Below are 27145 nucleotides of genomic sequence, written 5' to 3'. Positions count from 1 at the left end.
TTATTTTGTATTTTCATCCCGTGGTTGAATATATTTGTCTATTTTTCTTTTTTCTGTCCTGATTTTTCATTTTATTTATCACATTAATGTATAATTCATGATTTAGTGATTTATTTTTCGCATTATACATTTCGGCCATGCCTAATGTTTATCTCAATAATTGATGTGCATGTGTGGAGAGGAGTTAGTTTGCAAGAAATACCCCCTTCCCCCCACCCCGCAACGCGCAAGCGCCCGGGATCGTGTGGGAATGGTCGGTCCGCGAACTGGGGGTTGGACCGCTCCGAGCGAAACCGAGCAAAAGAGTTTTAAATGTCCGCCATGTTGTCCATGGCGCACTGAACCAACGATAGGGAGCGGAGCGTCGGAAAAAAACAGTCCGAGAGAGAGCGACCAAGATCCGGGCCTTCCCCCGGCTCCGTTGGCGACGCCCTAAATACAAGCTACAACCCTTCGAACGTTAGAATAGAGAATAACCGCACAGAAACATCCATGAAAGCTCCACTCGGTACCGTTGTGAATATTAGGAGATCCGATAGATTTATATTGCATCTCGAATTGTGAAAAATGAGTAAATTGTCGTTTCGGGCGCGGGCGCTGGACGCTTCCAAGCCACTACCCGTCTTCCGTTGTGAGGATTTACCCGACCTACACGAATATGCATCCATTAACCGGGCCGTGCCGCAGATGCCTACGGGGATGGAGAAAGAAGAGGAATCGGTATGCTTTAACCATTCGGATTTGTTAAAATATATGCTTTGGTTTATTTTAAAATGATCACAGGCGTCCCTCTTTTTTTCTGCGCAAGCTTTCACAAAATGGCCGCCAATTTTCTCAGGAGAAACACGACGGATTTCTGTTTCAAATGGCATGTGTGTGGGACGTGGGCGAATGTTTGGGTAAAGCGGGGGTACATTGTGTCGTTATAGGGTAAATTTACCCGGTTTCGCCGGCTTATTTATCCGTGAGGCGATTTTCTGAGTACAAAGGAGTCATGTGACTTCAGCAATTCCGACATTTTGTCTTGTCTGTCAGGATGGGGCCTTGTGTTGGCGTAATTGCAAAGGACCAGGGCAAGGGGGAGCTAGTGATTTCAGATTATATGTGGCATCTGTGCTACTTCCAGACAGAAATGTCAACACTGCTGCCATTCATTGAGAAAAAGCTCAGTGTCGGTCTTCTCAGACAGGACATGGTTTATGCTTTCATGTGTGTTTGCTCACATCACTGTGGGTGCTGACATAATTTGGACATCTTGGGTGCAGGTCCTCAGTTATGTACAGTTAGCTATTAGCACTTCATCATGTCATGGTCTTGTCTGCATATGATTCACCTCTTAACGTGTATTTGTGTGATGTCTGTGGTTGTGTACCTCATTGTATATATAATACAGCTGTTGCTGTTGGTTTATTGCAACAACTAAAACCATAATTTGAACAGGAAATGCACCACGTTAGCTCTGTCGTGTAGCTGTCATATTGTTTAATCTCCCAGTCTTACGTGGCTAACCTGGGGAGGTCTCTCCTCACATGCTAGCCTCAGTCAGTGGTTCTTCATGTTGGCTTGTCGTCAGTGTCGTAATCTTCTCCCTGGTTTCTTGGTGTAAACAGTGAGTCCCATCCTCAAACCAAATTCTGGAGCGCTTGTAAGTTTTGAAATAAATAATGTGAAGCGCTCTGCTAGCTGTTCTGGCAGATGAGTAGCTAACCTTTGGTGGACCCCCAAGAAATAGAGTAATTTGTTGCTAGGAGAAAGTGATTTTTCAGGTGAGGTGGGCGTAGTGAGGCAGGTAGATAAACAGTCTGCAGCCTGCTTTTGGTTTTTGGTTTTCTGTAGGGGGGTGTCTGTAAACTAGATGCACCCCAGGGGAATTTTACTGTTTGTGCTTCCATTGTTTTCATGTCATGTAAGAGACAATTGCCCGTATTCTGGAGCCACCAAGCAAGATATCAGCCGTCTTGACTGTAATATAAGGGCAAGTAAATGGTGAAGATCATTACAGGCGTCTGTTGTGGACACTGTTGTTATTCAATGGACGCGTGTTGCAGCCAGCGTCCCTGCTCTCGTGGAGGCTCGGTGTCAGGGGTTCAGTGTGTCAGATGGCACAGCAGGCTGGCAGACCAGCGGCACGTGGTGCTCAGGAAGAGATCAGGGCAGCAGCAGGAGGAGGAGGAGAGGGGGGTCGCTGGCACTTCAAAGTCTGTGCTCCGCTCAGCTGGAGTGCTTCGTTATGTAACGGTCATATCATTGTAAGAGGTAGGCCAGGGCCTGCTGCATGCTAGCCGCTCAGTGTTTGGAGCTGTCCGTTATGAACGCTTGCATCAGGTGTCGGGTGGAAATATGCTCTGAATAATCATTGTGCTGTAGTTCATGCTCTTTGTGACTCCATCAGCACTCTAGGTTTGGTGATGTTGCTGTGTTGCACTGTTCAGTACATGTAATCTTAACTTTATGGGCCACCACTGTGATTTGCATCCCTGATTTCTGCACTTTTGTTAAAATTTTTGGAGATATGCTTGACCTGCTGAGCTCCGCCGCACTGACTACCCACTCAGTGTTCAGTGGTCTGCAGAGTGAATGTGTGGTGTCCCTGTACTTCTGAGTCTAATGGAGAGCTTTCAGCAGTGGGCTGTTGAACTTAGACCGCAGAGCAACTTGTAGGTTTTTCTGCACTCTGCATTTAGCAGTCGATGTTTGAACAAGACTCCACACGCGCTTTCTCTGTTGCTGCCGGACTCGCTTTTCAAAAGTTGTCGTTCAATCTAGCATGTGGTTTTGTCATCTACAGGCCGTGTGTGTGCGTGCGTGTAGCATGGCTCGCTCGTAGAGCCGTCCCAGCCGAAACTCCCTCAGCACGTGCGCCTTGTTTGTTTTGGGCCAGACACTTGGTCTTGTGTTTACATTTGGGTGAAAGTGAGGTCAGTGTCTGCGGCCCTGGTGGGAACCCGCAGGCATCTGTTGTGTTTGCCTCTTTGCCAGACACAGTTCTTGTACACACACACTCACGCAGACGCTAATACACACGCGCTGGCAGGCCGCGGCGTGTTCTCAGCGTGACCTTGCTGTCACCTGTCCAAAGGCTGCAGCCGACACGCTGTGAAATTGAAAGTTGTCTTTGTCAGCTGCTTCCCCCCTTTTCCTTTCGCTGTTGACACTTTTGTGTTGACGCGTTCGTGGGCAGCGTGGGAAATTCACGCCACGCTCCAGGCAGGCTCTTGAAGCAGTCTCTAGAGCAAGTTTGGCTGCTAGGAAAGCCTCAGCCGGAGCGGTTTCTGAGAGTGACCAGTGGATTTAGGAATTTTCCAGTCATTATCCGTTGGATGGAAGACTGCGCGTTCTGTTTGTGATTAATGGGTTTCGCTGCATTATTATGCAATAGCAGGCCTACGCTCACTTTAGAAAAACTTATTTTGCCTCGTAAACACCACCTCTGTCCTTTTGTGCCAGCCATGTTAATTTAAGGAGTGGAAAGTTTCTCGACTCGTAGTTCACTTGATTTACAGACTGATGGCTGCTGTTAATTTCTGTGCAAAACCATCCTCTCCCATGTAGTGCATAAAAGTGCTTTGTACTGTATGCATCCCTCGACAGCCCTACCCGACCGTCCCCTGCAGCTGTCCGTCATGTTAAGTGGCATTTACAGTGTCTGGGACAGTAGCTGTCAGAGGCGAGACTGGGGTAGGTGGAGGAGGCTCTGGCTGCCTCAGTGGACTTGACAGTGATCGATGTGGTCATTTTAGAAGGCTATTTATGGACTTGTGTGTATGTGTGAGAAAGCAAGACTGAGGGGAAAAACTGTGTGTGTGTGAGGGCACTGGCTAATGCTCTGCATTGTGACTGTTCACCTCAATCCAAGTCTATTTATTCTCAAGCAAATAGCCATGGCTGGGAAAACAAGCAAACACATTGCTTTATTAGGTTTGGCAGCCGACGTATTTTTGCTCAAGGCCGTTTGGTTTTTATGAGCTCTTCCCTCATTGTGTAGAAGCCAGAGGAAGTTAATGCAGGGGGTTTAGACGCTCACCGGGGGGGCGATACGGTGGGAATCAGATAGAAACATGAAGGCAGTGCAAGAATACATGCACAGAGGGAGTCAGAGCTCTCTGTAAGCAGCCAGCTGTTTGATCTAGTTTTGATTCTAATAAAATTGTTTTGATTAGCAAGTCGTGATTTGCAGAGCACGTACATTTTACAACCACAAGCCTCCACTTCAAAACAGTGTGTGCGTGATGAGAAACGTGCTATGGGAATATGTGTGTGCACAAGCTCAGCTGAGAGGTTCTGTCCTGCAGAGAAGACCGTCTTTGGTGTTGACAGACATTAGCAAAATACTGAATGACAAAATGCACTGAGGATCACACTGAGTGCACAGACGTGCAGGATCCTCGTTAGATGAGCTGCACCGGCGGCAGCAACTTGACTGCATTATAAAGTACGTCCACATACGCAACACAGATGTTTATGGGCTTAATGAATGAACGAAAGATCTTTATTTACACCCTAAGATGCATTGTAAACATCAAAAACTGGCAGTGTTGTCAAGTAAGAGACCTGCGTCATATGAGGAATATGTAGGCTATGCCTCAGCCTCACACTGTAAGTTTACGTTGTTTGAAATGTCTGAGAATGCCTTTTATCCTTCATCATTTTTACAAAGACTAATCTCAGTTGCCCCATGTTTTAAAAATAACATCCTGCAGTAACATAAATACAGGTGTGATAAAGTGTGTTTTTCCACATCATGCTTTTTATACGTGCTTTACATTTTTGGTTATCCTGTAAGTGTTTTTCTCGTGCTTAGAAGCCTAATTCTCACAGTAATTGTAAAGGTTGGCAGAGCCTCTAAAATATACAATAATTAAAAGCAGGCTATATGATGGAGTAGCGGAAGTAGAACGTGTCCATCAAATTTGGGCTCCTGAGGGCAAAGATTCTCTCACGGGTTTGTCTGGCTACTTTTTATCCCCATGGAAAACCCTGCGGTCATGCCAGATGCTACGAGTAGATTAAATGTGTGAGAGGTGTGAGTTACGTATGCAGACGCCTTCGGGAAGCGGTGAGACACACAACGTTCTTCAGCTGAGGGAGTAGCTTCATCCTCAGAACAGATCGCCAGAGAACATGTAAAATATAGTCGCTAGCCTTGGGTGTAGCAGACTGTAGAAAATCGTTAGACCCAAAAGTCCAAACGGTGGTGATGAACACAGTGCTCTGGGACACAGTAAAATAGATTTAATACAGTAGACCGAAACTGTAACAGATAACTGCAGACGACACGATGGTGTCACGCTTTATAAAGTTCACTCTCGGCAAAAACATGCTGATTAAAACCTTTTAAAACGAGACTTTGCCCAAACTGTGGGCACTCATTTGAAAATGCAGTAAAATGAAGCTCTGTCTCTCTCTCTGTGTGTGTGTGTGTGTGTGTGTGTGTGTGTGTGTGTGTGTGTGTGTGTGTGTGTGTGTGTGTGTGTGTGTGTGTGTGTGTGTGTGTGTGTGTGTGTGTGTGTGTGTGTGTGTGTGTGTGTGTGTGTGTGTGTGTGTGTGTGTGTGTGTGTGTGTGTGTGTGTGTGTGTGTGTGTGTACAGCCACATTTTATGTAATGAGCATTAGCGTGATCATCTAACATGTATTTGCAAGTTGATACATAATGTTTCTGGCAAAAAGATCCCAAAAAATAATTGATTTGTCCAGGTTTTTCAGTCTTGGCTAGAAGAAAGAAAACCTGTTTTTTTCCCAGCCTGAATGCAGTGGATGGTGTGAAATAATACGTGACTATAGGTTGTATGGAGTAGTAAACCCTGCACTCGATGCAGTATTCTGCTGCATTGTGTTCTACTGCATTGTGTCTGCAAGGTTTCTGAAAGTTTCAAGGACTCTCTCTGGTTAAAAACTGTGATTGGTTTAAAAGCGTGCCTGTTTTTGTCATAATGAAGGCACGAATTGATCCATGTTCAGCACTAATCAGCTTCAGTTGTGCTGGAGGTCTTTATGAGACGTCGCACACTTGCCTGATTAAACCCAGTGAGAACCGTTTGCCGTCCTCGTGTTCCCATTCCAATAAACAGTCAGTCGTTTCTCCCGGCCATCATGTGGTGCCCGGGGATGTTTATATTAAAGCAAACTCCAGCTGACATGAAGCACTTGTATGTAGGAATGACCTATAAAACTAGCCTGTATAAATGCCTGAATCCCAGGCACGACCAGACCCCCAGACAGTTTTGCAGAATTTGTATGGAAACGCTAATGTTGAGACTCGACTCAGGACTTTGTGCTGCTGTAGTGCTGTTGCCAAAGCAACTGATAGTAAATGCACTAGATATGTAAAAATCAAAAACAGACAGCTACAAATACTGAACCACACGAACAACAAACCCTTCCTGTACAGTGTTGTATGGAAAGATTAAAGCTGTTAAGTTAACTTGGGTGAGTCATCTAAGTATTTCCAACACCTGCATGGAAACTAGAGATTGATCGGAGGGAAAATAAGCACCGCTGTGCAGTTGTTTGCTTGTACACAGGAAGGCCTCCTGTGATTCATGTGTATGAACTGTGAGCCAGCTGAAACTTCTCAGCTCGTAGATATGTTTGTCATATCATTTGACAGAGATGTGTGTGTTCTGATTGGATGGCATCGATGTGATAAGGCACCTTGATCGTTCAGGGGTTTGGTCACTGGATTATCTTAAAAACTAACACTCCCATGTTGCTTTTTTATCTTTATATTGCTACCTTGTCATTGGAAATTTAAAAGAATTTTCTCTATGATATGTAAGAAGTTCAGTTACTCTGTGAAAGATTTTATCTGTTTTTCCAGCCCTACTTGAGAATTGTCTGCTCTTCCAGTTGACTTCCAAAGCTTGATGCAGCCCTGTGACCAGCACAAATTGACCCTCGACCTAATTGAAACACTGCCAGCAGCAGTTATACAAGTCATCCTTAAAGCTGGCCAGCTGGCCTCACTGGGCTGACCGTGCATGTGTGTTGGACTGATGCTGGCATGTAAGATGAGATACAGACATAGCCAGTAGAAATGGTCACGTTACCTGTGAAGTAGAAGCGGTGACTGAGTCTTGCACAGCTGAGTTTGTCATACGCTCAGCAGAAAAGTCAACACTTGTATTTGCTCCCTCTTTTCTCCAGTGCAGTCAAAGATGTCGGGCTTCTTCTGTGCACATGAGGCGTATTTCTCTTGAATTTTGAGCACAAATAATGCACCTGACAGGTGTGGCATATCGAGATGTTGAGTACACTGGATAGTGATTGCGCTGGTGTGCCTTAGGCTGGCCACAGTAAAAGGCCACTCTAAAATGTGCAGTCTTATCACACAACCCAGCGCCACAGACATCTGAGTTTTGAGGGAGCAAATAACATGCTGTTGTCAGGAGTGTCCACAGAGCTGTTCCCCAACGAGTGTCGAACTGGTAGAATATCTGTACAGTACTAGACTATAGATAATATAAATGTGAAAAGGAACGTTAATAACAGAGCGCAGCAAGACGTCACTGGAGGGTCTAGTCTGTCTAATCCAATGGGACGTTAGTGTTAGTGGGAATAGTGATGCTTTACTTTAACATCAGCCAGCCTGACGGTCATTTACTGTGACATCTTCAGGACAATTCTTTCTTATTACCTGTCAGTCTGTACTGACACCATGTTGGCCATCAGCAGCACTCTCCACCTGGGCACCAGGAGGAGAGGATGCACCAGTGCGGGATGTGGCGAATGAACACACTGAGAGCAGATACAGATTAGCTGCACTGGCTTGCTAACAAGCAGCACAGAGTTTACTTACCTGTGCAGGTATCCCTGCAGTTTGAGGCTATGCATTATCATGCTGTAACATGACGCGACAGCAGTGGATGAATGACATGACAGTGAGGATCTCGTTACCGTGTCTTTGCATGCAAATTGCCACCGGTAACACGCACACGTGTTCATTGTCTGTAGCTTCTGCCTGTCCATCTCATAACTGCACTGGTGCCACGAGACACTCTGGTCAGTGTTCACAACATGGATTTTAACAGATTTGTGCTTTAAATTTGAGGCAAATGAGCCTTTTGTGAGCACAAAAGAATTCTTAAATCTGTTCCTTTAGCTTGTTAAGAATGGGATCGAAAAGAATAGTGTTGCATTTGCATTTTTTAGTGTTGGAGGATGTATTATATTATTGCAAATGTAGTGTATTTTTCCCTCAAGGTTTGCACATGCATGAAACAACAGTGTCTGTGCCATGGCTTGACTTAGTGTTTGTTTTGGCAACGGCCAAAAAATCAGTTTCTTTCCATGCAGCCATAAAAGAGCAGTTGTTCTTCCACGTCTCACACAAACATAACCACTTTTTTTGACTCCCTGACTTATGCTTACATGTACAAGATAATTCTTCTTTTTCCCTTATTTTAAAAATGACAATATTCCCACTCTTGGCAAATGGAAATGAATATTCCACTAATATTCCCGTTTACATTCAGCCAGTTAACAAACGCAGCCTCCATCTTGAAAAAGCTGATGTTGCGAGATTTGCACATATCCAAAAACCCGTTGATATCCAACTTTTTCATGATGTTTAAAAGTCGACATGTTCTCCTTCTGGCCAGAAATGTGGGCCTTTCTTCAGTGTTTGCATCTCTACCTCCTGCCTTTCAAACTATTGGACAGGCAACACACTGATCGTAAACAGGCAAGAAGACCTGTGTCGCAAACTGAGGTAAAAAGGCCAACCGTGAGGCATAGTCTAAATGGCACTTTGTGCATAATCGGAAAATCCTCCATTCACGATGAGACCTAATTCAGGAGAATCCAATCAGAATATGCTGTTTACGTGCTGTGTAATACTCTGTATATGGTCATATTCTGAATAACAGTGGAATATTAGTGTACTTGCAAACGTAGTCGGTGACTCACTCTTCCTTCCCTCGGCGCAGTTACTCTCTACCAGCCCCCCCCCCACCCCCACACTACCCTTGTGTCTCTGACAGCCGCAGGGAAAACAATAAGCACACACATTCTCTCTGGAGAGCTGCTGTACGAGGCCGGCAGCACGCTGCCTTGTTGACAGACTGCCTGCCAGTGGATCAGTGCCCAGCTCTGCGCCTTAGGCTCTACTACTACGACTGACTGGGGCGGTTCAGACGAGCAGCCCGCCAGCAAACCAGTTAGTCAGCCATCCATCCTGTCTGCTGCGTTCCTTCGGGCACATTACCCCTCAGCCGGCTTGGCAGCGACAGGCTGGCATCACACTCGTGGCGGGTAGATAAGGCCAACTGACTGAGTGTTGGAGACGTAAAACAGTATTAAGTTTTCCTCTGTATTTGTGCTCTGGAGATCAGTGATTGGATGGCACGTTCTGATTTGCCTCCACCCAGCTTTAACGCAGTATTCTCGGCCCAACGGGCAATCTTCATACAACCATGAAAATTACAGGTGTCGTCACATGAATAAATGAAGAGCTGTATGAATGTGTACATTTAGTTTGACGTGAAAGATTCAATATTCTGATCTCCCTCTGGCAGTTCAGATTCAGCATGAACTGCTGTTCTGTTAAATCTGGCAGTCTTGTTTGTTTCTGTACAGGATGTTTGGTGTAAATTTTGACTGGATGCCAAATGTTACCATTGTGCAACTGGATAATTGTGAGTTTCCTCCTCCCGGGCCTAAGATGACGAGGTTACAGTTGACCAGGCTTGATTTCATGTTTAAGTTGGGCAGGGTTTTGTTGCGGTTGCCTCTCAGATTGGTCTTATTGTGACCTGTTTGAACAGTTTGTTGCAGCCCTGTTTGAATTCTGATTTTGCTTTTTGAAAGGCCAAAGCTCTGCAGTGTTTACTCTGCTTTCTTTGTGTGGACATTGTGACAGCAGAATTAGATGTCATGCAGGTTGGTGTTTGCTTTCACTGTATTACAGCTGAAATGGGAACAATTTCCTGATAACGGCTGACTTTTATTTATTTTCTACCTCCAGCAGAAGTTGAAACTTCATTGTAGACTTGTGGAGAAATGTTTCAGTTTTAGTTTATTCAAACTGCTGCTGCACATGGAAACGTGGAGCTTAGCATTAGTTCGGCCATGCGCTCAGTCACTGATTGGCATAAGCTGTTTCATTCATGCTTTAGAAAGGCTTGCTCATCCACAGCTGTGTGGCTTGTAGCTGACGAGTGACATCCACTCAAACACGTGCAGGTCTACGCCACAGCCCCTCCATACGAGAATGTCGAGGCTGATGCCAGTGTTGGAGACTTAAAGAAAAATCTGATAATGATGTATGAACTGATCAACCTGGCAGGTGACTTAACCAACTATATGTCTTGTCACAAGCTCATCCAGTCAGATTCATATGATGCTGTAGTAAGACTCTCATGGTTGGGAGAAGATGGAATAGATGTTTTCGTTGGTCTTTGCGCCTCTTTTAATACTTTTTATACTCTCCAGTTCTGATACAACAGATGTCAGAGCAGCATCAGTGCTAACCTCTTAAGGCAGCCGCCACTGTTTTTTTTTTTTTTTTTTTCAAGTGTACAGTTGCTTTTCTTACCCAAACCACACCAATAGCTGCCAGTGCTTTGAATTCTTTGAGAGTGATCTCAGAGCAGAGACGAATCAAACCCTTTTCTGTGAATGGTCATTTGTTTTTGTTGTATCTCACTGATCTAAGCTCTAGAAGATTGTATCATCAGTTTTAGGCTCTAAACTCGATTGCTTTCATATTAGTTCATTTTTAATAAAGTTTTTCAGCTGTGTGGCCACCAGCTTTTTAAATTCAGTATGCTACCTAATGATCTTAATGACGTCAAGAAAAATCCTTCCTCTGCTGTGTTCAAGTAATCATGATAATTATATTTGTAAAGCACTTTCCCTAGATCCAAATTTTGTTTGTATAGTATTTAACCCTACAGTTGTGGTGTGTCTCACCTCTTTCTGTGCCTTTGCAGGAACACCATCTCCAGCGGGCCATCTCAGCGCAGCAGGTATATGGCGAGAAGCGGGACAACATGGTCATCCCGGTCCCCGAGGCAGAGAGCAACATCACCTACTACGAATCCCTCTACCCTGGGGACTACAAGATGCCAAAGCAGCTAATTCACATACAGCGTAAGTGAGCTTCTCTAATGGCAAATACATGATGCAGAAAGCAGAGAAAATGAGTTTGATGCAGTAAATTAGGAACCTCGGTAGTTTTCATTAGGTTGTAATAGTGTTTCCCTCAATTATTTTGAATGCATTAAATGACACATGGGGACTGTTGATCAAAATTATGTGGTAATTAGTACAATATTTCACACCAGAGTAGCTTTTTTTAGTCGCAGACATCACTTAAGAGCTGATGCATTTCAATACATTACTCAGCTTTACAGCAATAAATTATAGTGTGAAAGTTAGTTTTTCACAGAAAGAAAAGGAAATGACTTTTACACCCGTGTGGCATTCAAAGTAAATATAGCAACTTAGTTGGTTGTGTAAAGGTTTATAGAGTCCAGAGGTAGGAAAGGGGTCTGTTATTTCTGACGGCTATTCATCCACTTAATGGCATCAGGCGTGTGTGTCATGAGCTTTCACTGAGTTGTCATATGTTTGTCAAAGTAAATGGGTTTGTGAGATTGCCTACTTCAGTAATGATGTCAAAGAAAATGAGTTTGGTAGATTGCTTAGTTCAGTAACAGTTGGTGTCACAAGTGGTTGCCATGATTGTTCCTCAAAGGAGAGCAATTTGCTGTGCCCTAAATGGAGACACTGTTATCAGCCGAAATGACAAATGTTTGGTCATGTCAGATTGCTGTTGGACTAATTTCAGGCTTTTCTCAGAAGTCCAGACAGTCTGAAACATTGAATAATCCAGTATCGATCATTTCCAGGTCTGGAAAGTGAAGTGTTCGCACCAAAATGTCTACAACACATAACAAATAGTTTTCTAGTTGTCAGTAGGCACGTAATGCAGCTGTATGTTTACAAGGTGACAGTCGATGTTAGCTGAAAATCTAAATCTATAAATCCAGTGAAGAAACAAGGCATCGCACAAGAATATTGACATTTAAGGTGGGGAAACTCATCGCAACCTTCCATAATTACCCCAGTGAGTGTGCTGTTTTAGGCACGTCAATAACCATAAATCCCATCTGTCATACCCAGTTGCCTTGATGGCAGCTCAATATGGAAGCCATTTGCTTTAATTAAATCTGGACTCTTCTTATCATTTCAAAGATGCAGCGGCATGTACTTTGGTCTTTGCTTTGGTTGTTCTCTAACTGTAAGGTGCTCTCTGTCTGATGGAAGCCAGATTAATTTGATTTCAGATTTCAGACTCTTGCTCACTCACTTGCTGTGACTTACTGCTGAATTAAAACACAAAAATACGACACACTGAGTTTTGAGGCAGTCGCTAAGAACCTGAAAGAAATGCTGTGGCCCAGCGGGGTTAGATGTGTCTGCCTGACCAGTCACTGAGGCTTCAGACAAATTAAAGCTAAAAAGCTAAACGCAAGTCAGTGGATAGCTTTTGTATTTTTCTGTCTTTTGAGCTGAAATACGCTCACAGTAGACCATTAGTGAAGGGCAGAGAGTCCCATGTTGTGCTTCAGCTGGAATGATGCTGATGCATCTTTGACCTGCAGAAATACTCAGTGTGCATTATTTAGCTTTCATAAATATATAAATGCAGACTCCATGAAATTGTCTGATAAAGTGTCAGGTCGGTCTGGAGACTGGGTTGGACGTTGCAGAATGTGCCCAAACCGTCAGGTATTCTGTTGTGTGTTTACTCCAGTCAGTCCTTCTGCTTTCACTTGTCTTGAAATCAAATGTGCTGTAATTATGCCTGATAATCAGAGTGTATCCCAAAAGTTAGGATCTAACAGATGTTGGCTCTGCTGTGTGCTTGCAAAGCACCGAGTCCAGTTAGCTGTGTGGTTTAATGAATATTATATCTCCTGCAGAAAAGAGCTCTTCTTGCTTTGGGTACTGCTGTTCAGTTTGCAGTCACTGTTAGTTTTGATCAGAGCCTTGTGCAGACAGGCTCAGCTCTGCTTTTATTTTTTCTGAAAACAGAAGTTTTCTCTGTGTTGTTGTGTGTAGTAATTGAACAGTTTGTTCAGTATCTGAATGCAGTCTAGCAGTGAATGTTGTAATTCTATGCTCAGACTTGTTTCGTAATATAGGACCGTTTTCTTTTCACGTGTCAGGCTGCGTTATGATCTCAGCTCTGCGTCGGAGCTGAAAACTTTTGATTAAAACTCTTAATCATTAAATGATGAAGTGTAAATCTGCTCTGCTGTGTAGGTGTAACCTTGCCTCTGTGGTGGGCACAGTGTTACGGAGTAGAGGGGGTGTACTCTTTGTGCATTGGCTGTGTGATTTGGCAGTAAACACAAACTGACGCTGAAAAGAAAAAATACTCTTGAGGCGCTCGAGTGGTGAAAATTAATTATTTTTATTATCACAGAAATTAGACTTTCTCCTCCTGCAGTTTAATGGATGAAAGTTAGTTTTGGTGTGCGCTGCTGCTTCACCAACAATGACTAAAAGTTAACGTTCACAGAAAGTCTGCATTTAGTATTTCAGTGATTTTTCAGCAGTGACGTAAAGTGAGCTTAGACAAAACTGGCTAGATAATGTTTTGTAATGCTGCATGCAGTGCCTCCAATCATTTGCCTTCAGCTTCACTTCTTTGTTTGTGTTCTTAGCCCATAGACCCATCTTTCCATGATTAAAGTATTTCCTTTTCTCTACACCCCTGCAGCTTTCAGCTTGGACACAGAGCAGCCCGACTACGACCTGGACTCAGACGACGATTCGTTTGTCAGTAAGCTGAAAAAGAAGATGGAGATCAGCTTGCTGCAGTTCGAGGAGATGATTGACCGGCTAGAGAAAGGCAGCGGACAGCAGGTTGGCACTGTTTGTGTCTCCATCTGCCCCCAGAACACAGCCAGCTTTAAAGAAAGGCCAATGAAATACCTTACAGACCAGTACACAATGAGCTTTTGAAAAACGGTGATGCCTGCGTTGATTAGTTGGTAACACAAATTTGAAACCTTTTATGGTGAGACAGTCTGAGCATAAAAGCCTGTCATAGCAGATTTGTCGCCCTCGCCGCTCTGCAAATGCATCCTGTTTATCAAAATGGAACTCCTGCCTGTATTTCTTAGCTGGTGAGCCTTCCGGAGGCCAAACTGCTGCTGAAGGAGGACGATGAACTCATCAAGGAGGTCTTTGACTACTGGAGCCGCAAGAGGAAAAATAGCAAGGCCAACTCTCTCATCCCCACCGTCAAGCAGGAGAAGAGGGACGGCTCCAGCACCAGTGACCCGTATGTGGCCTTCCGACGGCGCACTGAGAAGATGCAAACGAGGAAGGTCAGTAGGCGGGTCATACTACTTCCATCCCTGTTTTGGTTGTTCTTGTTCCTCGTAGCAGGAAGTTTTGTCTTCCACCTTGGATGAAATAGTTTTGACACAGTCTTTACATTTTGCTGCGTTCACTGTCTTTGAGAAGCTTGGCCAGATTAGCTTGATCCAGTTTATCACATTGTGAACACTGTGCATGTCTGAGCTGTAATGCAGATGGAATAGATTCTCAGTACTTGAACCCGACAGGCTGACAGAAGAGGAAAGCTGTCAGACACCAAAACCTCTTCCAACCTGCAGCATCTTAGAGAGATCATGTCAGCACATACAATAGCTTTGTGTCAGTGTCTGTGTGGACAGAATGAACTGAAGGGTAAAGTGAGAGATTTAGTTTGCTTTAAGTAGTTCACTATCTGCCTGTGCAACAGGCTGAGCTCCTCTGTGAAGTGCTCATTGATGAAGGTGCTGTTGTTTTTAGGTTACATTTGGTTCATATCAAGAGAGACAAAATGTTGATGTTTCAGTTCATACACACTAAAAACATCAAGTTCTTGACTGTTTGATACCTCAATGGACTTCAGATCAAGATTCAGTCCAATAAATGCACCTTCCCAACTCACCAAAGTGTCGCCTGAGAAACAATCCACCTTTAATATAAATTAGATTAATCACATACTCCAGTGGATTAGTCTCTTGACTTACACAGCGCGCCATGAAACAGTGAAGCTGTAGTTTCCTCTCAGCTCTCCTGTGAAGGATGTAAATGCCACCAAGTGGTCATTTGAAGAATTTAAGCTTCATGTTAACGTTATGATCTTGGTAACTTGTTTGATGAAAGCAAACAACTTTCTAAATGTTTAAAGTAGTAATGCATCAAACACCTGCCAGATGTTGAGTTCCACATTTGATGCATACAATACATGAAATACATTTAAACACACATCCTAAACCACAAAGATGTGTTTTGCAACTACTAAGAATTGTGTAACAGGTTTGATTACTTGCCAGCATTGTTCTTGAACCTGGCCTCAGTTTGCCTCCATGTATCATTCAGCGTGAGGCTCAGAGCACTGATGAAGCTGTTGAGTTTACATCTAATCATTACAACTTGCTTTTGTTCTTCCTTCAACACTCAGAACCGTAAGAATGACGAAGCGTCCTACGAGAAGATGCTGAAGCTACGCAGGGATCTCAGCCGAGCCGTCACCATCCTGGAAATGATCAAGAGGAGGGAGAAGAGCAAGAGAGAGCTGCTGCATCTCACACTGGAGATCTTTGAGAAGAGGTGAGCCTGCGTCCAGCGCCGCATGCACACATAATGAAACGAAAAGCAGTGAGACGGACGCAGCAGGACGACATGAGAAGACAAATGTCCTGTGGCTGCTCAAAAGTGAAATAAAACAACTACATCTACTTTTTTTTTCGCGTTCTCTCCAGAAACGTCATGTCAGACTTCGGTGGTGAGGTGATGGCAGAGGTGCTGGCTGAGCGTGCGCTGGTGAGGCCGCAGATCATTCCCCTGGTCCCCCTCACCAACCAGTACCGACACCAGGACCACATGGACCTCAAGGACTACAAGTCCAAGGTGAGACTCATGGTATTACCATCATCCGCGGTCTCTAAATGTGTTTCTAAGGTGCTTTAAAGTCTCATGAGATGTGTCTTCTTTCTCCTTTTAGCCCGAGAAGACAGAAGTTCCCCGACAAAAGAGGAAGTATGAGAAGAAGCAGAAGGTGTTGCCTCTCTCGTCGGGCGCCCCCCACCATCCGGGTCCTGCCGTCTTCAATGCCAAGGACCTCAACCAATACGACTTCCCCAGCTCGGACGACGAGCCCTTCTCCCAGGTACACGCGCAAGAAAACTGGTGCAAACACAGCCGCTCAGTCACGCAAATGCTGATTTTATCACAGCTAGCATTCTAGCTAACAGAACTTTGAATAACAGACCATAAAACCACTTTTCTGCACGTCGGTTGGTCACTGAGTTTGTAAGCTGACATTGATCAGTTTGTAGAATTCAGGAGAAGCTACTCCACGTGTTTGTTTTTTACCAACAACCAAGTGAAAACCTAAAACTGGAAGCAGGAACAACAGTTGCAGGGTGCCGTGAAAACCACCATACAATCCTAAAACAGAAGAGATGGTGGTGATGTGATAATGATATGCTGAAAATAAAACCGTTGTATTTACAGAATATGTGTCCATGGCTCTACATTTCCATTCTGAAATCCCCTAGAATACATTTCATAGATATAAATTTAGTACTATGTCAAGGTTGATCCACAGCAAGAGTCCACACTCTGTCCCTGTTTGCACTGATTTTAGGGGCACTGCGCTCTGCCCATTTCCTGACAAATCCACACACAACTGCAAAACTAGATGGGATGAGTGGGAGGGAAACTTATTTTAAGCAGAACCTCTGGCTTCAGTGTTGTAAATTCTGCTCTTCGGTGACCTTTGTGACCCCTGACCTCTGTGTCCACAGCTGCACTCAGGCTCATCAGAAGCAGAGGAGGAGAACGACCCAGATGGTGCCTATGCCTTTCGCAGGAAGGCAGGCTGCCAGTACTACGCTGTAAGTACTCAGATCATCCACACATTATACAAAAAGCATATTAGAGCTTTACTCTTATATGGTGGTGGGTTTAAAGAGGGCACAGTGTCCCAGCAGGGGTGCCCTGAGGTTGTAGATGCTTTTAAATGCTCTTTGCAAGCACTTGATGGAGCAGGAACAATTATCCATATTGAGTCGTATCATAACATGCTGTGAAAGGGTTTAGGCCATTTCCACTGTGTTTAAATGCAACGTAGCATAGCTGAAATAATGTGGAGCTGTCTTATGTTGAGCAGGAGGGATTAATTTTGTGGACTGTCCTTATAGTGGAGTATTCAGTTTACACATTTCAAGTTTTTCTCAACAATGGAAAGTTTTTTCATTGGGTTACTAAAGCAAACAGACACAGTTTGCAAAGATCAGATGATCTGAATCCAGTCATTGACCTTCAGCGTCCTGTTTGCTTCCAGGCTCATCAGGATCGTGTGGGTAGCTGGCCATGGTGTGGACCCTGGGAGGACGGTTTGGCAGAAGCTCGCTTTCGCTACAGTCTCACCACGCTCACCGTGCCACGGCGCTGCCTTGGTATGGCTCGACGACGCGTGGGACGAGGCGGCAGGTCAGTTACATTTCACACCTCATTAATGGCGTGAACACGTAGCATGCTAACGTCTGATTTTTACATCTCAATGGTGGATAATAGATTAGCTGCACACAAGGAAGCAAGGACTGCTTAAATTTTTCAGATTTTCTCTACTACTCTACTATTGACAGGTACAAGTATTCACATCTAATTACTTGCTTAATTGAATATTTGGTAGAATATTTGATTTTAAAGAAAAGGACCTGACCTTCTCCTTCTCTCTCAGGGTGTTGCTGGACAGGGCATACACGGACTATGACAACATTTTCCACGGACTGGATCCAGACATGCTCGACCTGCCTCTCTCCCCCTCTCCTCCTCCTCCGCCTCCACCTCCTCCTACAACTACTTCACGCTCACCGGCCACCGACAAGTTTGCCAGTACCTCAGAAACAAATACCTCAGACAGAAGCTCCTCCTCCTTCAACTCCTCTCCTTCCTCTCCCTCTTCCACGGACCTCAGTCAGATACTGTTGAATATAAAGTCGTGCCGATGGAGGCACTTTAGACCACGGACACTACCACTACATGAGCTGGACAATGCCCACCCGCTTTTCAGGAAGTTGAGTCGAGGCCTGAAGCGGCCATTCTCAGCCTCCGCAGCTGGAGGGCGGCCCTACGGCCCTCAGCGCCCGGCGAGGGTCATACCTGCACCCACACCCACTGCTGGTGAGTGGATCGGATACACACACACACACACACACACACACACACACACACACACATACATATACACATTGTAGATGCATTTTGTCAAGCTTCTTCCTTCTGTCAGGTTGTTTGGATGACTTTGCACTCATGGCAGCTTGCTTTGCTTTGATGACGAGTGACTTTTTAAATGTAAAAAAATGTGATAAAGGGCATGCATGCATACACACACACTCACACACCACTAGCATCCCTTGTCTTCCACCCATGAGCTTGTTTTTAAAGGGTCAGTCACCTGACACTGACTCCTGAGCCCTAGCTGAATTAAGCCATGGCTACACTTCAGCCTTTGTTTGTTCAGGTGTTTAGATATCTGCCACTGAGCTCTCTGATGTCTGATACAATGGGGGTGAACACAAACTTAATTCTGCTTCTTCAGCAGTGTTTCTTTCCCAGAAACCTTGTCCCAAATACTCTGGATAATCAGCTTTTATATGGATTGTTTTCCCTGTAAAAAGTAGTCAAAAAACGAAGGTTGCACAGTCTGTGGTTGATGGAAAGAGGAGTTTCTGTTGACTTTGTCTTCAGTACTAGCAGCTTATATTCCAGCTCCTCCTGGTTGTGTTGGAGGATGTAAAAACTTGAGCACATGATGTGTTATGGGGAACTGACCCATGAAAGTTGATATGTAATTGGGACCCAGTCATCCATGAAATTATTCAGCAGTACACATTGCTTCCTTTTTACCTCCATTTTGTTTTTTTATCCTGGATTCTGGCGACCAGTTTCTTTGTCGGAGTGTTTAAATTGCGGGACCCGTGTCCTTCTGTCCTCTAGCTGCGTTGTGAAAGTGTTTTTGTTGTTCATCAAGCTTCTGCTGTTGCTTGGCATTCGCACCACATCACCTCCTGCCCCACCCAATCCGCAAGGTGTCAATTAAAACTGGTTTGATAAATATATTCATGAGATGCACAGTATTTGTTATGGTGTGTGGACACAGAGGCGCGGGGTGGTGAATGCAAACTAAATGCCACAGGTCCCAGGTAGTATTACGGCGAGGGCAGTCAGGCAGTTGGTGTCTTGATGCTGCTACAAACAGTTTACACGAGTCGTGTGTGTTTGATTTGCATGGAGAGCAACTGCCTGTTGATTATTTTTTTCCTTGAAAACCAATTTGTTTAAGTACCATAACAAAAGCAAAGGAACAAGCGATTTTGCAATAAAGTGAACCACTCCTGTAGCTGCTCTGTTCAGAGGCGTTAAGTCTGCAGAGAGCAGCTGCAAAGAGGTTGTAATTAAAAAGTGCAGTATTTTGATTAAATGAGACGGTACCAGATTGGATGAAATAAGCATGGCTGGTGTTCCAGATGGAGGCGGTGCCAGAGTATGAGCTGTGACTTTCAAACGAGTGACGAGTGAGTCCTGGATCCTGTGAACGAGAGAACTGAAGGGCTCTCAGGGAATAAGGAAATCAATACTGCACTGAGGCGCAAGGCCACGTAATACCTTGAAATGTGGGAATCAATAGAAAGCTAGTGAAGAAAGACTGAAGGCTGTATTATTTACAGGATAAATAACTTGCATGCAAGTTTGACGGTGGGTGAACGTACACATGCACACAAAGCAGGTGTCTGTGATAAAGCAGATTATGGCTGAAAATTAGATTTGCGTTCACTGGAGTGACTGATAACTGTCAAACAAATGTGTTTACATGCGGGTCAGTAATTTGATTTCTTCCTTACCCAGTATGAGATTGTCAAACCAAAGATAAAATATTTTATGTGTACCATGACAGCCAACAGAAGTAATCTGGTTTCTGAAGTGCACGTAAAGGCACTGGTTGCCAAGTCACCAGTATGACTTTAGCTAAAGTTGATAAAGCAGTGAGTATTGGCAGGAACAGACCCAACACACTTCAGTCTCTTCTGCAGGCAACAGGCTTGATGATACAAGTGTAGCATTGGCTCAAATAGTCGTGTCATTCGTCAGCAAATACACAGCTCTGGTAAGGCCACGTAAAGCTTTCACGTTCTGCTGAGCTGAAGAACATACCTCACCAGTGCCACCTGAGACCCTCTTCATACTTGTCCTTTCACAGCTGCCTCATCAGTGAAGGCAGCACTGGCTGGGTGTGAGCTGATTAAAGTGTTGTGGTGCCTGTGTGTTACTGTTGATTACAGCCATAGTACCAGCAAGAGTCTGCAAGATTTTACAGGAAAAAGAAGGCAGAGAATGACAAAAGGTTACGGTTCAGGTTAGGTTTGTTGCGTAATGAAGTGTGATTTATACCCTCAAGAGAAAGAGGTGAAGAGGAAAACAGTGTCCTCAAAGCCTCTTGTGTCAGCGATGAGGTTTGTTTGTGAAGTTCAGCTTCATGATGCTTCACATGGAGCTGATGCCACTGGGTTGCAAGACTGCAAGAGGCTGCAGCTGGAGTCCAAGCGGTCTAACAATGAGTCAGAATTAGCTGCATCATATCTGAGGACCACATCTAATCACACACAGCCACATGCACACACACGCAGACATCATGTGATCGGTCTGCTGAACGGTTCAGCGCATCCTTCACTACCCTCCTCACCGTTAGACCAGCGTGTTTTTAGCAGAAGAGTTTCAGGTGTCTGGTGCTGCAGAATCTCATGCCAACAAATGAATTAAAACGTCAAAGGAATGTTTATTCAAACTGTGGCCTCTCCTCTTTACACACCACACACGCTTTGCATTGAGTGAGCAAAGTTTGATGTTGATGAATTTGTCTGCATGCATCTTTTTCTTGAGTAGAAATCCTGTGTTAAAGCAGTATTTTAAACACACTGAGAATATGAATGTACTCCCTGATTTTTAACAAGCTCTTCTCTGTCAGCTTTCACAGCCGAACAGTACCAGCAGCATCAGGATGAGCTGGCCCTGATGCAGAAACACCAGCTGGAGCAGATCCAGCTGCAACAGCAAGCCAACAGCACCACCACTGCAAACAGCACACACGTCAGTATCCCACAGTCAGTTCAGGTAGTCAGACGCAAACCCAGCATGGTCTGATTTTTTTCATCCTGTTTCATTACTCTTATCAGTAACAGTTGTCTTCTCCCCCAGCAGCGCTTGGCGAATACATTGGACCAGGCCAGCGCTCAGTTCGCCGCCACGGCGGTAGTCACCGCCGAGCAACTGCTGGCTCTCAAAACCAAGGAGGAACTGGCCCTAGGAGGCGGAGTCAACGGCGTCCTCTCCCCCTCAGGTACGTCAGCTAACTGCAGACAACTGCTGGTAGAGCCTTCGTCAGTGGACAACAGAGGATGGTCACGCTCGGTGAGGATGACCCTCCTCTGAACGCCACATGGAAAGAGGCAGTTGCCCAGCACGTCTTTTGTAATGAGGTGGTCATTGGTCTTTGTTATTAAGTGTATCTCTGTCTCTGATGGTCATCTTGATTATTCACAACCACGAGCAACATGGAGAATGTTTCATGACTGTCAGGATATGCCGATGCTTATCACAGCTTGTGATTATTTGTACCACCCAAAATATAATTTGTTTTGGAAAATAATGCAGCCGCAAAGTCGTTAAAACTAAAAGCAATTCAGATTTAGAGTGCACTTCACCCAAGTGCTGCAATACAGTGACACTGAGCAGACAAAGCAAACAATGAGGGTAAAGTAATTACAGTCCTAAAACCCATAATGGAGTGCAGTGAAAGAGCAGATAACAGCACAAAGCAGACTGTACGAAACCTGCAGCACTAAACCCCCAACAACAGATGCCGTCTCAGGCAGCAGGGTTTGGGAGATAACCGAGAAAGTGACAAAATGGAATTTCCATTTGAGATTATTCTGCAGATGAAAACAGCGCAGCGAGGATCTGTCCTCTCCAGACAAAACTACTGAAAACGTAGATAATGAGAGGGAAAGAATTTTAGTCCTAATTCGAACTTTCTTTGTAAATCTGGTGAAGAGAAGCAGCTCTGAAATGACAGTCTGCCTCGCAGTAGACATTTAATACTGTGCATATTGTCAGAGTCTTAAAGACGCGCTGAGCTGGTGTGACATGGCTGCCCTCAAACCTCTGCACATGTCTCCCACAGCTGGTTTTGATTGGCTGTAAGAGGTGACCAGTCACACCTGTTTCCTTATGTGCTCGAGTAGTTATTTATTTTGGAAACTTGCAGCACTAAATGCAATGTACTATAACAGGATTTCTCATCAAGCAGCAGTTTATAATTCAAACCTTCCATCTCCAAATCCAACACCCCCCCACCCCCCCGTCACCAACCACCTGCCCCTCGTCCCCTCCCCCACCACCGCCTGCCCTCTTTTGACCCCTCAGGTGTCTACAAGGGCTTGCACCTCTCAAGCACAGCGTCCCCTTCCCCCGCCGCCCCGGCTCCTTCCACCACTACCCCAACACCCGGCTCGCTCCACCCCAGCACCACCACCACCACCAGCTCCGCCTCCGCTACCAGTAACAACAACGGCACCGCCCACCCCGCCAACACCACTACCACTACAGCCACCACTCAGGTCCTGCTGGGAAACAATAACAACCTCCGTCTGGGTGTCCCCACCGGCAAGCGTGTCCACGCCCCCCGGACGCTGAGCGCCACCATGTCAACATCCGCCTTAAAGCTCGCCCATGCAGCCGCCGCCACCGCCAACTGTCAGAAGCCCAAGGTCACTACGACCTCAGCCTCGCCGCTGGACATAGTGCCCAGGTGAGAATGCATGTGAACGCAGTGGGAGGGCATTTAAAGGTGAAAGATGAGTCTGCAGACCAGGAGCTGCCATGAGGCTATTCTTTGATTTTGAGTTTGGGCTGACGAGCTGAAAGGAAGTTGGTATAGCTTTAGTCGGTGGTCAGAGCTAGCTTGTCTGCCCTGGTTAGCTTAACTTAGCTCATTCTTCTTCTTCTGCTTAGATTGCGTTTCAGTGTGTTTAGTCATATTAGCTCTCTGACAGGAGGAGTTTGGCCTCGAGGTATTGAACTAGCTCTTTGAACCCCTTGCCCTCTACCACGTTGATTGGCAGAATTATCGGTCTCAATCATTGGTCAAACCAGCAGGGTGACGCCCTCAGACCGCCAGTCATCACACCTTCTCCCCCGACTAGCAGCGACGTGGTGTAGCAAAGCCGTTAGCAGCGTGTGTGTGTGCATGCATATTAACGTAGAGGCCGACGTGTAACCAGTCCAACATGTTCTCGATGGTTGAGATCTCTAATCGGAAGTTTCTGGCAACATGCTGCCACATGAGACATGTTTGTTTGTTGTTAGTGAAGTTAGTCTGATGGCAGACCTGAAGTATTCACAGGTGTGCTAAATAAGATATCTTTTTTACTTCCTCCACAGACAGACCTTGAAAAACACGATTCCAAAAATGCAATATCACAAAAGAAAATATGTTCAGCACTTGGCACTGTATTTTTTTATCTCGCTGCTGCGCTTTTGTACTGTTAGACTGAACTATAAACAGATAAAAGCCTTTGGTTCATTGCTGTGCAGCTCGAAACAACCACCTGGAGTGCTTAGAAAAGGCACTGCTGGCAGAGCGGCTCACCTGAAGTGTGTACACGGTAAAAAACAGCAGTTGGAAATGACAGATTTTAATCCTTTGATTATACGATCAGAGCTCGCACCTCTTGTGTTTTTATATGGAAGAAACTTCATCTGAAATGAGCCAGTTTAGTCTTAATTGATGTTCTTCTGTTTGAGCAGTGGAGAAAAGGGCTTCAGGTAAATGTTCAGACTCTGAATTTATACGACCTGTTGGAATTTTCTTGCCTTTGCTGTATTTGTAGAAGAACTGGTAGCAAGTGACACTTGAAGCCTTTTCCACAGCAGGAACTTGAGGAAATGTAATTTAAGTTGTGGCCTGTGCTTTTGTTTCCATTGTCCTCCGCCTGCTTTGGGGACGAGTTCCTGGAGCTGAGCGTTGGCTGTGCTCAGGGCAGGTGGGGCGGGCACTTTCAGGCAGTGCTGCAGAGCGTTGGGACACGGTCAGGGGGAAAAATAAACATGAGTTTATGAACTTATTTTTCATAGGGATGAGCACATAACACGGACCAATCCCACATACCACACATACCCAAACGCCTGAGCATGAAATACAGTGGAAACATAAGTGAGGCCCAGAGCTTCAGACGGCTCTGAAGAAGTTAGACTGATGAGGACATTCCTGTTGCTGTACCTTTTTACTAAACATTTCAAATGCAAGCTTCTCTGTTTGTGTGTCTCACCGGCTCTCGTCTCCTTCTGTCCACAGGGAGAACCACGAACAAGACAAGCCAGCACTGAACAGTCTATCAGAGAACACAATGGCCATGGAGGTTACGTAGCCTCCCGCACGCCGCGCGGGGGATGCGTCACTCCTTTGTTGTCGTTTTTTTAGGTGCTATGCATCGTTTGTTAGTCGGGAAAGCAAGTGGTGGCGGAATGAGCACGGCAAGGCTGGGTTTCCACGGTAACTGTTTTGGGACTTAATTGCAATGCTCGTCTCGTACAATTTTTTTTTCTCTCCCCCATTTCCCTATTTGTTACTGTTAATAAGAGATCGTCTGTAAATTCTTAATATGGCAATTATATGTACAGTACTGCATATTTGTAATACCCCCCTCCCCCACCCCCCTGTTCTTGTATATAACATTACTTGAATACAGAATTGTTCATTTGTGATGTTTTGCACTCGAGATATAAAAAAAAAAATCAAAATTAAAAAGAGAAAACGACAAACTGCAACTGGTGCGAGTATGAGGTGTGAAAGTTGTACCACAGAAAAATGTATGTCCTCACATGCATGGTGGAACCTGCTGTTTGATCTATTTATTGTGCCGTGTTTACAAAGGTTTCTTTTCCTTTTCACAATCTTTTTTTATACACTGTACCCCTCACCGGTTCCCCGTGCTGTAGTCAGTATTTAGCTAGATTAAAAAAAAAAACTGCATTTTTTTTGGATGTTGTGAACATGGCCGGCGGCTCGCCCGTCTTTGGGCGCTCCTCCATGATGTTCCCGTGTGTCATGTTGAGTCCAGACGTGCAGGCGCGGGGCGGGCGGAGGCGACAGGTGTGAATTTGTTTGTCGTAGGCATCAGTTTGTCAGTTTCCACAAAGCTCTTCCATACATATTATTCCTGAGACAAGTAACAAAATGGGGATGAAGACTCTTTCCCAGAAGACTTTGCTGCTTCTGACCTATCTAAGCACTATATAATTTGTTTTTTTTAATTGATTGATGCTGCTTTTGTATGATTTCGGTGTCTGGTTTGCACCAGATGGCCTCATTTACGTTCTGTTTTCTCTCAAAGATAACCCCCCCACCACCACCTCATCATTTTTTTAAATAAATATTTTTGTACCTCCCACTTTTTTTAATTTTAATTGTCCTCACGAAAGACTTCATTCTTTTGTTACTTGTTGATCTAAAAAAAAAAAGAAAAAAAAACTAAGGGAGTAAAAAAAAAAATGCAGTAACTGACATTTATTATCATTCCAGCTTCTACATAGAAAGGAAGAAAACATGTATGAATTGAAGAAAAAAAAAAAGTTTTCTCTACTTTTAAACTCTCCAGAAGGCTGAAAGGCCATGAACCACAAGTTATCGGGTGCCTTCATTTGGGAAAAAAAGACAAAAACCTTAAAAAAAAACAACAAAAAAAGCTCTCTTCTGTGAAGAGGTAGGTACTGAACAAGGCTACTTGTAGTTTTTCTTTGTCTGTACCACGATCCCAATGCCCATTCCAATGGCCCAGCTGATTCATGAACTCTTTTGTTTTTGTAGACCCTTCCTACACACACAAACACACAAACACGCACACACATACATACATATATTCGGGAAAGACTAAGAATCCTCTTGAATTGTCACAAAATGAAATAAAAATCCAGGGCATTACGTGTTTTGACCAGCGTGTCTCCTTCTTTGTCGTCTTTGTCTTGAATGCTTGAGCGCTGTCCCGCCTCCTTTGGCTCTCAGCCAATCACCTGCGATGCCGTGATCTATTTTGGGGTTTTGTTGTTTCGTGTGTGTCTGCAGTCAGGTAAGGACGCGAGCGAGCGTCTGCCAGCCGCTTTGGCAGCAAACCAACGTGTTTTCAAAGTGCACTGCAGGAGGCTGGTGACCAAAGAGTTCATCAGCTCCTCTGAGCTGCAGGTGAAGAAACCACTGCAGGTCTGTATGCGAGCTCCTTCAGAAAGGAAGCAGCACTTAACGTAATCAGCTTCTGCTCGTGAAGACCACAAATACCATCACCTGCTGAGTCACTGCTCCCACCTCCTAACTTTAGGTTGTAGACGTCGACCATCTGTAGTGGAGGAGTCGTCCGTTATGAGTGAAAGAGCTCATTGATGACTGCAGCTCATTTGATATGTTTGCTCAAGAAGAAGCCTTTGTCACACCATATAGTGCACGCACGCACGCACGCACGCACGCACGCCATGCTTGGTGAAATTTCCTCTCCACTCTTGACCCATCCTGGTCGTCCTTCCTCCGCAGCAGACCAGGAGCGGTGGGCTGCCATCCGACCGGTGCCTGTGGACCCAGCTCCTTCTTTGTCACCATTGGTCAGGTGGGGGTTTTCATTTTTATGGCGGACCCCCCAGGTGAACACAGGGAGAACATGCAAACTCCACACAGAAAGGCCCCTTTCCTCTCGAGATAAGGGCAGCAGGCACTGAAGGCATGGTGGAGGACACCCTCAGCGCCCCAGGTGGGAATCGAACCCAGGACCTTCTAGCTGTGAGGTTCCACTGTTCCACAGTGCCTTTGAGAAGTGCCTTTAAGAAGTTTCCTTGTAGTGCCTTTAAGAAAAAATCATGGATGTGCCTCCGAGGTGCTTAATTTGTATTTGTACCGGTTTCATTAACGAACGTGTGGCTTTTTCCTAAATGTAGACGCTTAAAGTTTGAGCTGGGTTAAAATCCATGTAAAGAAATGTTCTGAGAATGTTGTCAAGGACACGGAGCTCCATGTTTTGAAAGCCGCTGA

At 44.9% G+C, this 27145-nt stretch overlaps 1 protein-coding gene across 5 annotated transcripts in view; it reads left to right on the top strand.

Moving 5' to 3' along the window:
- The window catches only part of LOC139338852 (enhancer of polycomb homolog 1-like), a 30786-nt gene extending 4733 nt beyond the window's left edge, over positions 1-26053 (top strand). The window contains exons 1-14 of one of the 5 annotated variants that reach the window (XM_070974136.1): positions 336-720; positions 10929-11088; positions 13730-13875; positions 14136-14342; positions 15470-15618; positions 15771-15918; positions 16013-16177; positions 16818-16907; positions 17357-17505; positions 17756-18198; positions 21041-21162; positions 21274-21412; positions 22498-22882; positions 24428-26053. In XM_070974136.1, coding sequence (XP_070830237.1) covers positions 568-720; positions 10929-11088; positions 13730-13875; positions 14136-14342; positions 15470-15618; positions 15771-15918; positions 16013-16177; positions 16818-16907; positions 17357-17505; positions 17756-18198; positions 21041-21162; positions 21274-21412; positions 22498-22882; positions 24428-24500 — 2529 coding nt within the window. In that variant the 5' untranslated portion in view covers positions 336-567 and the 3' untranslated portion in view covers positions 24501-26053. Of the gene's footprint in view, positions 1-335; positions 721-10928; positions 11089-13729; positions 13876-14135; positions 14343-15469; positions 15619-15770; positions 15919-16012; positions 16178-16817; positions 16908-17356; positions 17506-17755; positions 18199-21040; positions 21187-21270; positions 21413-22497; positions 22883-24427 lie in introns of those variants that run through there. The other 4 variants (XM_070974135.1, XM_070974134.1, XM_070974138.1 and 1 more) reach the window with 4 other exon arrangements.
- Positions 26054-27145: the final 1092 nt, after the last annotated feature.

This window comes from Chaetodon trifascialis, chromosome 11 (genome assembly GCF_039877785.1).
Source record: "Chaetodon trifascialis isolate fChaTrf1 chromosome 11, fChaTrf1.hap1, whole genome shotgun sequence".
NCBI classification, from domain to species: Eukaryota; Metazoa; Chordata; class Actinopteri; order Chaetodontiformes; family Chaetodontidae; genus Chaetodon; species Chaetodon trifascialis.
Note: the sequence above shows the minus strand (reverse complement) of the source record. Positions and strands in the feature narration are given on the sequence as shown.